The sequence below is a fragment of the Sinocyclocheilus rhinocerous genome, unplaced genomic scaffold (assembly GCF_001515625.1).
Source record: "Sinocyclocheilus rhinocerous isolate Xijiao unplaced genomic scaffold, SAMN03320098_v1.1 scaffold140, whole genome shotgun sequence".
NCBI classification, from domain to species: domain Eukaryota; kingdom Metazoa; phylum Chordata; class Actinopteri; order Cypriniformes; family Cyprinidae; genus Sinocyclocheilus; species Sinocyclocheilus rhinocerous.
The window spans coordinates 3,986,719-4,002,011 of NW_015642053.1; the positions used below are offsets into that span (position 1 = coordinate 3,986,719).

Sequence of the window (15,293 nt, forward strand, 5' to 3'; positions counted from 1 at the left end):
CACATTGTCAATATTTTTTGAGACCCCCCAAAATTTCACAAATCCCGTTTTCAGGGGAGCCCATGTCTTATTAAGGGGAGCCGAGCTCCCCCTAGCTCCCCCGTAGTTCGCACCCTGGTGACACTGAAGACTGGAGTAGAGAAATAGAGTGGAGTGGAGATAGAAAACCATTATTTTAAATTGCAATAATATTTCACAATATTACTGTTTTTTCTGTATTTTTGATCAAATAAATGCAGCCTTGATGAGCAGAAGAAACTTCTTTAAAAAAACAAAAAAATCCTACTGATACCAAACTTTTGAGCAGCAGTATATATATATATATATATATATATATATATATATATATAGTTTATAAATGGTTGATATAAATGGTTTTTTATTTATATTTTAGGTAAAATAGCTTTATACTACATTTAGTATAGAAGTAAGTAAAGCATATTCACCATATTTAGATATAAGATTATATATATATATTATATATAAGATCATTAACATTAAATAATATTAAATAATATTGCTAATTGTTCTCTAATATACAATTTACTGACAATGTTTCATGACATTTCTAACGATTTACTTCAACTTAGTTCCATTTTGAAGCACCAGGGGACAGTAGAGAGCATACAGGTAGATCGAGGGAGAAAAAGGCACTGGGGTCTTGACATACGTCAATATTCAAACCTGCTTCCCCGTGCAATGCAACGCTACCCACTGCGCCCTAGCTATAATAGTTTTTGCATTTTAAATGCAGAAATATTAATAACAGCTCTCTTAGAGTGACCGATTTAGTTAACAAATATTCAGAGGGCCAAAAAGCACCATCTACTGTCCAACATATTCAAATTACCCGGAGAAACCGCAACATGAGGTAGGTTAGACAAGAATAAAGTAGCAAGGTAGTCATCAAGCATACTGACAACAGTCAGGTAGGAAAAGTAGATAAAAGTATTCTGGATTCTCTGATGGTATATGAAGCCACTGCTGCACACATATAGACCTGTCATGTTCAGTCACTCTAAAATGCACATCTTTGTCCACCTTATGGCCTATTACACATATGTTCTGATTCAGGCAAGGTCAACACAATCAAGCAGCTAATCTGCACAGAGAAGCGCTCAGGGGTTTGTCCACACACTTGGAAGCTGAATCTCTTTAATAATGCTACCGGGCCTTCCATCCATCTTGACATTCTTACACTTGACCAGTCGAGTTGCTGAGGAAAGGATATGCATGTGTTATCCATGGACTGTCAAAGCTAATGATGGGACATAGTACTGGATCCACTCCGGCTCCCTTTGGAGGAAGGTTATTAAGCTAACCTTGCATGGTTTAATAACCTTCCTCCAAAACATCAAACAATACTCCCTTTCATCACCATCCGGGCCCACGTCTTATTGCATAACATTTCTCCATGTGGCGTATAGAATTTCTCATGGCAAGAGTGAATCACTTCATAGATGAATGCAGGCAATGTAAGGAGCATCATGACGAGGAACGCTGACATTATATAACAACCATTCACAATGCATCAAGATTTCAGTCTCTCTCCATTTTGAGACTCAAGTATAGTCATCAAAATCATTAGATGCACAAGTGTATCACCATATATGACTATTTTAATGGCCGTGCAATGTAAACATCACAAAGTATGGAAATTCATTAATATGGTAGGGGAAGATGCCAACCTTAAAAAGAATAAGTGTTTATTTTTAAATTGTAACATTTTTAGATTTAGGTTGCATTAGCCAATGTGTTACTAAGGGTAATAAATAGAAACATTTACTAATTTAGTAAAAAAAAAAAAAATTGTAAAAACATTCAAATAGTACTAGGGTAAGATAAATCCCTACATGTGGTAAGAACGTAAAGAATAATTCATATAAAATTCTTAATTAGCCATTCTATTTAAATTTGTGTTTTGAATAACTGACAAAGCAGAATCCCAGAAAAAGAGATTATTCTGAAATATAATTTTCATTATCAATCATTTTATCATTTATTAATATAATTTTAACAATCAAAGAATAAGAAGAATAAAAAAAGAACTTATTGGTGTACATTTTACAAAAAAAAAAATACTTTTTCATGTTTAAATAAATGTTGCTTGTCATTTTTTTTTATTATTATTTGTGAAATGTACTAGCAATTTCTGAATAATTGTTTCTGAATAAAGTAAATCCTACAGCATTTTTTCCCAGTATTTTTATTGAACTTCAAAATAAAAACAATATTTTGTACTTAACAAAAACATCAATATGTCCACAAATACAAACCTCATAGACAAATAGACACAGAATACTTTAATATGTAAATTAATAAAATGTCACAGATCACTATTTTCCAGAGACACAAAATAAATACAATTTATCTAAAAAATGTTTTGACTGACTAAAATATTGATATTCAGACAAAATGACAAAATTAAGAAGAACATAGCCATTCATTAAATGTGTTGAGATGAAATGTTGTGCCATCTATGATCTAGAGAAACAATAAGGTGGGAATCTAACCTTATACTATATGCAAGTCATTGTAGGGTGTTTTGTACAATATTAAACAGGGGATTCCTGCTCTATTTCTATATCCACCAAGGGGTCCTTAGTGTAAAAATGGCTGAAGACCCAGGTCAGTATTGAAAATGTATATAAACTAATAGCAAGTGAAATTTTGTTAAGTGTTGCTCCCCCTAGCTGCACTTCTGAAAAGTGCAAGAAAATAACTTGTTACACACAAAACCCAGGGCCAAAAATACAGCAAATCTAATCCAATCAAACACAGTCCACTGCACACCATGGCAATTACCAGCTCAAGGTCCACTTCACAGTATGAAGTATAAGCATGCACACCATAAAAATGGCATACACGTGCTAACAGTGCAGTTCTCAATAGATAAACACAATGTTGGAAGTGTCATAAACTTAACATTTAGATGCCAATAATAAACAGCTTGTCTTCTCATAATTTGACACCTTCTTATTTATATGATCCAAATTAGAAAAATATTCAAATATCTCTGTGGTATGTGCTTCAAATATTACAAATGAAGTCGAAAACACAAAATCCTTTGTTTTTTTTTATCTGGCTGTGTGACCCTAATTCAACATCCCTGAAGGAATTTCACTCCAAAAGAATTGCGTTAGCTATTAAAACCACACAGACACATTCATCTTTGTTGAGAAATTTAGAACAAGGTGCTTTTGACATTTACGACATGGAACGGGATGTTTCTTCACACTGTGAGGATTAAATGACCGCATCCCTGCTTTATTTCTCACACACAGGCTTGCAAACAGATGCATGCTCTCCAGGAGCAATAAAGGTGAAGCGCTATGTTCAGCTCCACCCATTGGCTGATTAAACTGGCTCATCGTGAATTGCCCTGCAACACCGCAAAGTAGGCATGTGCCACATCTGTTCCAGGGTTCAAAATATAAAAACACACACTCTCACGAACACCCACAGAGAGAGACTATGAGAAAGAGGAAGAAAAAGAGAGCCTTATCAACTTTGCGCTAAATGGTTACACTTGAGAGAATACTGTAACAACAAAACCTCCTGCTTTCAGTCTTCAGCAACTGCTCCGTCAGTGCTCATTGGACTCACTTGAAGAGGAAATGTTGGGGAAATTCTTTCACAATGTCGTAATCCTTTCCAGAGTTTTTTTTATTTAAATTTTTTTTCCCCTCTGTATTTTACGTGAGGCTGGTTCGAGTTATATTCCTGGCGTTTACCGTGCAAACAGCCCACGGTATCAGAGGTTGCTCGGAAACATCGTGGGGGTGTTTATTTGTTTGGACGACCTTCAAACCTTCAGCCAACCTCAGAATCAAACCTTAAGAGCCCTCTCAGCCCTTAAGAGAGTGCCATTACAGACCCACGAGCACCAGAGCACATAGCACCAAAGTCTCTGGAGAGAACAAGGTGCAAGCAAGCAAGACAAAAACGAATCAAACAGTGTGTCTTGACCAGGTGTGATACCACAAGCAACAAGCACTGCACATGCTCTACAACACAGCCAGTCTGAACATATTTGATAGAAGATAGTATATGATTAGATAAATGTTACAGTATATGGAAGAGGATTAATATGGACTAGTGAGGTTTCACTGTAGGCGGGGCTCCCAGCGCAAAACAGGAATAGAATTAAGTGATTGGTGGAATAGCCTGTCACTCATAGAGGGTCGATCCAATTGTTACAATATTTATTCAAAAATAAAACTGTAAATTGATAAATCACTTATAAATATGCTTAAATGAATAAGCAGGCATGTTTAAATTCATTTAATTAATTAATATTTACAATTTACCAAAAGATTTATACTAAATAAGCATTTCAAAACATTGGCCAATTACTTTTCTTAATTCGTTTGCAAACTGCTTTTCTTAAACCTTTTGCCAAATGTCAACTGAGTTAAAAAAAATGCCATTTAAAAATACTATTGTATTTAATTACGTCTATTTATTTGTCACTTTGAAAAGTGAATTTATTCATTTACTTTTTATTTTTGAATTAATACATTAATAAATGATTTCTTCATTTTATTCTTAAATGGCACTTAAATCGTCCTCCATATTTGCTTGTTGCAACTGGTTAGGACAACATTTATGGAAAAAAACAGCTTTTATTGCCTGCCACTTTATTGCTTCATGCCCGGTTAGGAGGACACTGTATAAAAGCATCTAATTGCATCTGAAATGCGTCTTAACACTGAAGCATTAAAAGCTTTGAGTGGGTTCATAACTCAAAATCTATTTGCTAATGCACCATTTAGTATGTTGCTGCAAAAAGCAGTGTTTATCAAATAAGTTACTGCAAAATCTCATGTGCAGTGACTGGATATACTGTAAGAAGAGTGTGACAGGCGAGAGAAAGCTCTCTCAGGGTCTAATCACACAAAGAGATTGCATGTTAGCAGCAGCTCTAAAATTATGTCAGGTAGCCATTGGCGATGGCCTTGTCGCATGCACAGCACTATTCATTCCTCATCATGCTCCCCTTTTCACTAATGTAAGCATACTGTAACTCAGATCTTAAATATATTTTAAAATATAACTTATGCTTGTGATGGCAAATCTGAATTTTCAGAAGTCATTACAAATTTCAGTGTAACATGATCCTTTAGAAGTCAATCTAATATGCTGAATTGGTGCTCAAGAAACATTACTTTTTATTATTAGTGTTGAAAACAATAGTGCTACTTAATTTTTTTAATTTTAATTTTGTTTCTTTTGTGGAAACTGCGATACACTGCCATTCAAATATTTTGAATAAGTAAGCGTGCATTAATCTATATATTCTCTCTTTTCTTTAATCAAATTAAATACAATTGAAAAAAACATAATTAAAAACATAATTTTATCACATTAATTTCCTAGGCCAGTTTAAATAGCAAAGGGTTTATGGTTTCATCATATTAAAAAAAAGTCATGAGGTTGAAGGATCAAAAAGAGTCAAAATGGTCATGAAAACTGAAATATGAAAAAAAAAACAGGAAAAAAAAAAACCTTATTAGCATTTGAAAATGACCCCTTTATAAAAAGCCCGGACAGTGTCATGTCAGTGTGCATCATTCAGGCAAGCCTGATCATTCTCTGAGCTGGAGGGGGGCTTTAAAATAACACATTCAGACATTGCAAGCAAGCAAAAATGCCTTGACAAATGCTCCATATATCTCAATTTTGGATTTGAGAGATTCCCCTAGCATCAGTTGTGGTATCAAAAGGTCAGTTTCTATATCCCGTGGGTTGACAGAATGCTGGGTAAACCTGAGAGCCCAACACAGTGTTAGAAACACACAGGCCACTAGCCTGAACAAAACGGATGCTACTGTTTCAGTAATGTCTGATCCTACATCTACTGCTCCCAAGCCACGGTCTGGAGAGCTATTATTAATGCAACTGTGCCCTGCTAAGAAGTAATTAATGTGATTGCTTCTGCTCTTACTGCAGGTGGTCTTTTTGGATGCAGCAATTAAGCCCTTATACTGCCGTGACCTTGTAGATGACCCACAAACCCACTTTGCCAGGAAAACTGCAAATATTGCTCTCACAATAAGGCTCATAGGATTGTAAGATCTTTCCATTCTAATTGGATTCTGTCTTCAGTTTATGCTAAGTGGACGTCCATGCATCAATATTCATAAGTGGATCAATCAGGACTACATGATTATTACTGTGATGTACTGAAACAACATTAAGTCAGAGTATATATAATGGCGGCCTCTCTAAGCCAAATCAATCATTTTGAAAGAAAGCATAACTGTCATAGTTTGACACCGCAATAAACTGTCACAATTGTCTAGTAGACAGTTTTTTATTGAAAATATGGCTTGAATTAACAGTTATTTCTTTTAAATGAGGCATTTCTTCTGGCCTTGATAATGGTTTGCAGACTCTGGTTTTTAAACATTTTACTGTGTAATTTAACCATTTCTTATTAAAAATAATGAAAACCCACAGATAAAATGCTTTGCAATGTCAAAATTCACTCAAACCCATGTAAGAAGAATATACAAACTATTTATGACTTTATTTTTCAGAATAATACCCACACTGTTCATGCAAATCTCTAGTTAATATTTAAAGCTTGTCTCAGTTAGCAACAGTAACCAAAGGGGATGGAGTTTTGCAAAATGACATTTTTTTCCCCCGAAGATTAAAAAAGAGCAAAAAAAACTCCCCTATAAGAAAAAAGAAGGAAAAGGAGAGTGAGCTGCTTTCTGATGTAATAAAATATGTAAGAACAGATGGTCTGAAAATGCAATAAATTGGATGATTGTGCTATTTAAACCGTGGCTAAAGGGGCAGAATCACACGCTCACATTGACTTTACCTTGACTTCTTTTGCTTTAATACTGAGCTAATAACACTTTCTGTTACTGAAACATATTCTTAAACCCAACCCTGAAACATCACAAAACATTTAAGATTTTCATTTATTATTTTGCATGTTTCTTTAGCCATTTGAGACTACTGGATTATAGGTCATTTCAGGTTTTACTGTCTTTCTGGGGACCCCACAATGTAAGCAAAATCTCACACACACACACACACACACACACAAGTAAAAATGTCGGTTTCTTCTATATTTTCACAAGGTCACTATAAGAATCAAGAAGACAAGGTATCAAATGCACTCTGGATTTTGTGATTAAGATTTTTTTACTACAGTGTAGAGCATAAAGATCCTTTGTTTTGAGAGGGATCTCTAGGTTTACTTTTAGCCACATCTTCTACAATAACACAGGAAATAATTGGGACAAAAGTCGGCTGGTAGCCAGTAATATCAGCAGCCCTTTCCCCCACTGGTCTGTAACTGGACTTCTGTCCACAAAGTGAGATAAACTAAGGAAAGCAAACTGGCTTTGACATGAACCAGGCATCAGGAGAACGTGGCCTAAAACATTTTGCCAAATGCACGGTAAGATAAATTCCCAATTGAAGCTAAGCATTTACTCTGTAGACTCTCGAGTGGCTCTGGAGCTCAGCACAGATGAAGCATTCGTCAGGATGGTGATTTTTTTTTTAGTGCAGAAGCACAGAATCAGCAGCCCACAGGGAATACAGAGCTCAGGAGTGTGTGGTCAGCTGGAATCAGAATGATGGCCTCCATCTGGTGCTTACACACCTGCAAGGTATATATATATATATATATATATATGTGTGTGTGTGTGTGTGTGTGTGTGTGTGTGAGTGCGCGCGTGTACACTGTACATACATAGAGGAGGCCAAAAGTCAAAAGATTTTTTTTTTCATTTAAACTCTTTTGTTAAAAAGGTCAGATGTTCTCATTTCCACTCAAGAACAAGATGCTCACTGGATCATTCTCAAATAATGCTAGTTTTGCATAACAATTTGTATTGTAATGTGTATTGTTTGCATTAAACATGATAAATATTAAAGAATGTTAAAGCATTTCGGGTGTCTCAGTGGTTGGACCCACTGTACATGTTATATATGTATCATTTGTGTGTATCTGAAACAGAATGAAATGGAATGGGAAATATGTAACAGTTACCCTGTATGACCTCTTAAATTTCCATGAAATATTTTGTGCTGCCTTTCCTCATAGAATTATTTATAAAACTACTAGTGTTTTTTGGGTAGAGTACATTGAGATGTCTGTCTCCACTTTTAGATGAGGTCTGGACTAATTCAAACAGAGGTTATCTTATAAGCACAGGGTGGTGTAAAACATGTCTAAAACAAAACCCACTGAACAGAACACAAATGTTTCTAACTCTCATTCCTCTGGGTCCTGCCCAGCTCCTACCATTGTTTCAGTGGGAGCCGATCCACTGATGTGACTTCATACAGGATCTCCATGAAACTCCTAAACAATATGCACCTCACCAACCCTCAGAAGTAGAATGGGGACATAGAAAGAAAGAGTAAAAAGTATGAGTCATACAAGGGTTCAAAGAGTATGAGTTGGTGACATAACCTAGGACTGCAGGTTCAAGTCCTGCCACTGGTTCCTCCATCATCCCTTCCCCCTCTCCACTTGACCAGCTCATCCAAAGAGAGGTGACATCCTAGTTATAGGAATGTAGTGGGTCCGGGCTCAGCTGGCTGAGGGCGGCTTGGGAACAGAGAGAGGCAGAGGGGCAGCTTCCTGGTCGGATCAAGCTTAATTAAGCCTGGAACAACAACTAAAGTCCTGTGGCTTTCATGAGGCTGAAACCCCAGCAATCAGCAAGCATGCTCCACTTCCCCTGGTCATCCTAACGGTGGCAGGTCTGTAGTGCAGATCACCACCAAGTCCACACAAAGAAGCAGAGCCGACGGCTAAAGGTCAGCATCTTGCACAGTTCAAAGCATAACATTTAGACTTCTTAAAGAACCAATTTTTAAACTTTTACATTTGGCCTGTTTTTTTGCACATTTTAGACAGACTGTGAGTCTGTGCTATTAAGTGAGACTGTTTCTGCAGGTTACATTATTGCGCAGTAGGTGGTGACAAATGACTGCCTTTAATCAAGCGAGTCATTGAATCATTTACTTAACTGACGCGTTCAAAGCCACTAATTCGATAAAAAATGAAAGAAGCAACTGCTTTCATGATTCAGTCATTCACACAAACCTGATAGATTCAAGAACAAAACAAGTGCCTTGCTTTGTGGCCAACATGTCTCTGAAATGCAGTGGTTTCCCAAACTGTCCTGGAGCACCACAGCACTGTCTCCCTCATCTAACATACCCGATTCAACTTGTCAGCTCATTATAGAAACTTTCAGACCTGAAGTAGGTCAGAAAATGTAAAGACATGAGAAAATATGATGTGTGTCAGATCCGCATTCATGTTCAGCAGCGGGAGCTCTTAAAGTAATAGCAGCCAAATAACCTAATAACTAAGCTGCTGTGATGCCTGTTAATCAAAGAACAAAAGAAAAAAGAAGAAATCAATAACTTTCATAGCTTTAAGAATTAATCTGTATTTAATTTCAGATTTAGTGTTCGATAATTGTATTCAATTTATGTATATTAATGTAGTCTAATAAATGATCAATTTGATAGCTCTCAATTATACTGTAATGTTGAATGGCTAGTCAATGGGTAAATATTAGGGGGAAAACAATTTCCTAGACACATCAGTAGTATTGGTATCAGTGATACTTGCCTTCAGTCATTAAAAAAGCTTCTATTATACAAATATTAAAAATATACTGTCTTTATGTTGTTTCTACATTAATTTAAGGATTGAATGTGAAATTATTGCAACAAAATAAATATTTAAAAAAAAAATTTATGTGTGGTTTTTGGTCACTTACATTAATAGAAATATGACCTTTTACTTGATTTACTTCAGTCAGTGTTACTGTGGTTACAGGTTCAATATTCAAAGCTAGTGAAAAAACAAAAGGATTGTCATCGGTGACTCGTTCATAAAGTTGCGACTTGAACAGGTCGGTTTGAGAGTCACATCTGTTACAGCTGTCAATCTGTATAAATGTGATATGGGAGTAAGACTACTAAATCACTCACACAAATGATTCATTCAAAAATAGTGATTCATTCAGGAACGAAACGCCACTATACCTGTGAGTTGCTCATGAAAGTGTTAACGGTTGATCCTGCTTTTATTTTGTTTGGACTATTTTCAGCTTTTTGTTTGCAGAGCAAAAATAGATGTTACAATGTGTTTCAAAAATATTAATTACTTAATCATAACAGCCTCTTAATAGACCTTTTGCATCAGAGCTTCATAAAACAGTGCCATTACCTTACACCACAAATTCGGTATATTCTAGGATAGTTATTTGCCGGATCCTGTAATTTAGCTTAATTGACTGCGTTGAAGCTATGTGCAGGAATGATTCAAACTATTTATCCAGCAAACACAACTCTGACTAAACCCAAGTGACTAAACAGGATACAAAGAAAGCGTAGAATTGAGCTGGACAGCAGGAATTATGATGTGTCATTCTGCTGAAGTAAAGTGACTGTGTTTCCGTTTCTCTGAAGCAAAGCCATGTCAAACAGAGTAGGTTCTATTGCAGCAAAACTCCAAGCACTCTGGATTCCATCCTGCTCACCCCCATCAAGAGACAAGTCTCAGAGTCTGACAACCACTTAAAGCAATGATAAGAGACATATCTTACAGGGGCTTGGATGACCTGAATTGGGACAGTGATATGTAGAGCACACCTCGTTTACAATCCTCAGTCTAATCAGTCTTGAAATATCTCACAAGAAGTTATTTAGTCATTTAGAATAATTTTCTTGTGTTGTAACACATTAAAGGAATAGTGAGGGTGAGTAAATGATGACAGAATTTGAATTTTTGGCTGACCTAGCTTTAAGAAACACACTGAACCATCATCAGTTTGTTTTTCCATCTCAAAAACTGCCAATTTCTGAAGGTGAAAGTGATAGAGCTGTCACAAAGTCGTCTTTCCTGGAGAATATATGTGAGGGCTGTTGGGAAAGAAAACAGTGGTATCACTGCTCTGATTAAAGCCCAAAGAAAAGCAAGTCTTGAGAGGTTCCTGCTCGCTGGATGTTGTTAGAGACGGTTTACTTTTCAGATTCTCACACTGATTTCAGCTGACAGCTTTAACTGGGCTTCCCCAGGGGCTGACAATGATCTTGGGTCCAAGAAATGGAGATACAGAGAGAAAGAGGGAATGCCCCATTAATAGATGTGTGAACAATTGGGAGGATATTGAGAATCACGTCAAGAAAATCTACCAGTTAGTGTTTAATTGTTTGTTCTTTTGAATAGAGGAGAACGGAAGTAGTTGTCACAATTTTTTACTTCAGTAAATATTTCTCAGGGTTTTTTTTTTTAAATTACATGCCTTTAAGTCATGGCTACAAAAAAGTTATTAAATATTTCCATTATTATTTCCCAGGAAAAAAAAGATATAGTTTATTTAACACACATTAACCTTTTTGTGACAACATGCCCCAATAGCAGTTGCACTTATATTCTAAGCTGGTACAACAGATCCTGCCATTAAAGAGCTTTTTTGCTTTTGCATGACGTTTCATTCATTGTTTCATCACAAACCTTATATTTAGTAAGATATAACCTACTGTGTGACAGCTTGCTCTATTTATCCCTACTTAGATTTTGATTAATTGTTTTTGCTTTGTCAAACTTGTTCCACAGTTTTACAGATGTCTGGTGTTATAATTGCACTCCAGTGACCTCAACAACTAAAATGAAATGACTGGACAACTGGGAAATGGCTTGCTGATCTTAAGTGCAAAGTTTAAAGTGAACTCCATTACTCTGGGCTACTAGGGGTCATAGGGACATGGCAAGAAAAACATGGACTTGCACTTGGAAGTAGACAGCGCTGTGAATAGGACTTCACCAAAATGTAACGGTCTGAAAGCAAGCTCAAGACCGAAGTTAAACACACTTCCAGCCAACATGTCTGATGCAGGAATTTTATGACCAAAAACCTCCAGACTTATATACAGAACTATTCTGCATCTACTTCATTTTAAGTTGCAGTCTTTGTCATTTAGATTTAATTCAAAAAGACTGCACCATTTGAAGAAAAGCACCATTCTTGAGAACAACTATATAATTATTTAAAAAAAACTACATAAACTCTGTAATACTGGCATTCATCCACTCGAGCCTCTCTAGCCGAGATAGAAAAGCAAGTCTCAGACTTAGAAATCACAAAAGCTAAATCAATAATACTGCAACACTTTTCAAGAATAATTTCTTAGACACACAAGTTTTTGAACACATGCTGTAATTATAGCATGGTCGAGGCTTATGACTGTGGCTCATGGTGGCAGTAGCCCGATTCTTTAAATAGACTCAGCATCACAAATCATCTGCAGTGGTTGCGGTGAGTCTGTAATTGAAGTCCAGAAACCATTTGAAATGTCAAAGCAAGAATAATAAGAAGAAACATTCAGTGGGCATATACATAGCATCATCTTGTGTGACACTAATATGAAAAGAAGAGAGGACAAAATGCAAATAATACACTAGTCAAGTAATAGGCTTTGTTTCTTCGCTGTGTCCTTTCTTGAACTTATTTAACCCTTCAGTTGTCTTCAGGTCATTTTTGTAAGTCTGTAAAGAATATAATAGGCCTACAATAAATATCACTTTTTTAATTGGAAGTTTGGAACCAGACCTTGTCAGGAATCCCTGAAGAAATTGTGAGATATTATGCAAAGTCAAAAAGAAAATTATCCAGATAAAGGGACACCTTTCGCCAAAACTGTCTCCCAAACTTTTTTTTTTTACACAAATTGTGTTAATGCATCAAACAAATCAAAATTCCATTTTAATAGCCTACACATCAGAAGCAGAAAAAAGCAAATTAATAGGCTACTAAATTTTTATAGTTAAGTAGGCTACTACGATAATGCATGTAGCATTACTAGTTTAACTCACATGTAGTTGTCAGATTTGACATATGCAAAAACAACTGTTTCAGGACAGGTGTAGAGGCATGACAGTCTCATCGCGTCTCAAGTTAAAGTTAGCTTCATTCTCAGCAGAATCAAACTCGTGTCAGATAGACTGACCTCTTTTGAGTAGGCTACGTATGAATAAGACATTTGTCCTCGCAAATTAGAACATGCCTTTTTAAAACTACATAAAAAACTGGTTACCTCTTGTTGACATGATGCAGTAAGAAAACTGTGGATTTTCCTCCTGAAATAAAATGACGGTGGTCGCCAATGTGCCTTTCAATCCAAAACACAGGTCCCCGACTTCAGACAAGCAGAAAGTGTGCGAGCTGTATGTCCATGAGCAGCGGAGCAGCTCTGGCGCTCGGCATCAGTGATCATTACAAAGCGCGACTGAATAACGGGAACCGGAGGCTTACACAATGGGCGTGTCCTGAAAGATAAACTGACTGCTACGGTATGTGGCTACAGTTACAGCTGAAGCAGTTATATTTTGACTAGCCACTCCTGCTTTAATAGTAACTACTGTTTTTCTGACTTTAACAGATTGTGATATTGCTTTTTAAGTTTTTATATTTTATATTATCTTTTCAGACCCTTTCTGTTCGAAGATTAAAATCACTGTGATTTGTCTAGTGTGTACATTTATAAAGATCGCAATTGGTTAATGTACCATTTAAAATGTACCATTCTAAAAATGCATTAATAAACAGAATTATAATAATACTGTTATAAAAATAAATAAACCCTCTATTAGTAGGCTAACACAATATTAGTCTAATTGCATAATAACCTACTTATTCTAATACTAGGCTACTTTAATAATAATACTTATTCATAATCCTTATTATATAGGCCTAATTGATATGTGAAAATATAACAAACATCCGACACATTGTTTTGTTTACCCTATGTCTATACTTCTTCAGTAATAGTGGGTAAATGTCGCCATCATGTGGTTCAATATTTTACTGTGAACTTTAAAGGTACAATCTTCGACGCCTTTATTTGAATAATGTATCACTCTATAATATTTTTTTATGCTGGTAGATTTGCTTTTATACGAGTTAGTAAAATACGAAGGACGAAAATGCTTATATACGAAAGCAGACAATTATATTATGATAAAGGCCCAGTTTTCTCTGTGCACGCAGGCAATGTAGGCTAATATAAAAGGTGTCCGCCACAGCTGATCTAGAGTCAGCTTTCGCATTTAAGTTATAGTTAAGACTTGCTATGGGAAACTGATCCTACCTGCATTTGCGAACTTTATACCGGAGCAGCATTCAGTGGCCAGTAAGTGACATATAATTGCGATCTGAGTGATGCAGCAGGATTTGATGCAGATTAGTGATGCAGTAGGATTTTAGGTGGAATACAGGGAATGAATCTGCTCTGGCAATATTAAATATTGCAATTCCAACTGAGGGTGATTTTATGGCCATTTTGAAGGTGCTTATCATAACTAACTGACCCAAACAAACGGTCACTCTTGAAAGAACTACAATACCTGCACACGAATGACGTCATCATCTCGCGCCGATAGCAACAAGCATGGCTGTACAGAACAGTTCGCTATCCAAATTGCAGTCTTTAAATGGTATATTTGCCATTTATAAGAAACAGGGTCCCACCTCTGCGGATGTGTTAAACACACTGAAGAAGGCGCTTTTAAAAGGTAGGTGCGTTGTTTATTTCTGTTCTTTTAAGGGCCTCTTGAGATTCATTCTTAGCAGTAGATGTCTTTTGCATTGGGGAATGAAATAATCACTCCTAAAGTAATTATCAGAATACTTTTTATTGTGTAACGAGTTTATCCCTACACAGAGGCAGGTGTTGCAAATCCCAATCCTCGCAAAAGGAAGAAGCAACCTTTAAAAATTGGCCATGGTGGCACCCTGGACAGCAATGCTTATGGTGTACTTGGTAATGTAATCAAGTATCTTCTTCTATTGTGAAACATTATACAAACAAAAATTTACACCATGAGCACTGGTGAAGTCTTACCAGCAATGACATAATAACACAATTTTAACCATCATAACGCTACTTCCCTTGTTGATTAATCAAAGTACTTAAAAACAGTTATTTATGTATTTATTTATTACACACTTTCTGATTATCTAATTAAATACTCAATATGCATATACAATAATTTGCACAGAACGTTTTAGAACAGAAATGGAAACTGGATAATTGGATAAAGCCAGATTCTTGTTTTATGTTGGTGACATATTATATATATATATATAGACAGTTATTTATTTATTTATTACACACTTTCTGATTATCTAATTAAATACTCAATATGCATATACAATAATTTGCACAGAACGTTTTAGAACAGAAATGGAAACTGGATAATTGGATAAAGCCAGATTCTTGTTTTATGTTGGTTG

General features: G+C 35.9%; 2 protein-coding genes across 2 annotated transcripts in view; one reads left to right on the top strand and one right to left on the bottom strand.

The window, feature by feature from the left end:
• The window catches only part of ablim1b (actin binding LIM protein 1b), an 82,476-nt gene extending 69,208 nt beyond the window's left edge, over nucleotides 1-13,268 (bottom strand). Inside the window, exon 1 of the mRNA XM_016572408.1 lies at nucleotides 13,096-13,268. Within this exon, the coding sequence (XP_016427894.1) occupies nucleotides 13,096-13,108 (13 nt within the window). The 5' untranslated portion in view covers nucleotides 13,109-13,268. The remainder of the gene's footprint in view (nucleotides 1-13,095) is intronic.
• Nucleotides 13,269-14,248: 980 nt separating this feature from the next.
• The window catches only part of trub1 (TruB pseudouridine (psi) synthase family member 1), a 5,817-nt gene continuing 4,772 nt past the window's right edge, over nucleotides 14,249-15,293 (top strand). Inside the window, exons 1-2 of the mRNA XM_016572226.1 lie at nucleotides 14,249-14,572; nucleotides 14,722-14,820. Of these exons, the coding sequence (XP_016427712.1) occupies nucleotides 14,449-14,572; nucleotides 14,722-14,820 (223 nt within the window). The 5' untranslated portion in view covers nucleotides 14,249-14,448. The remainder of the gene's footprint in view (nucleotides 14,573-14,721; nucleotides 14,821-15,293) is intronic.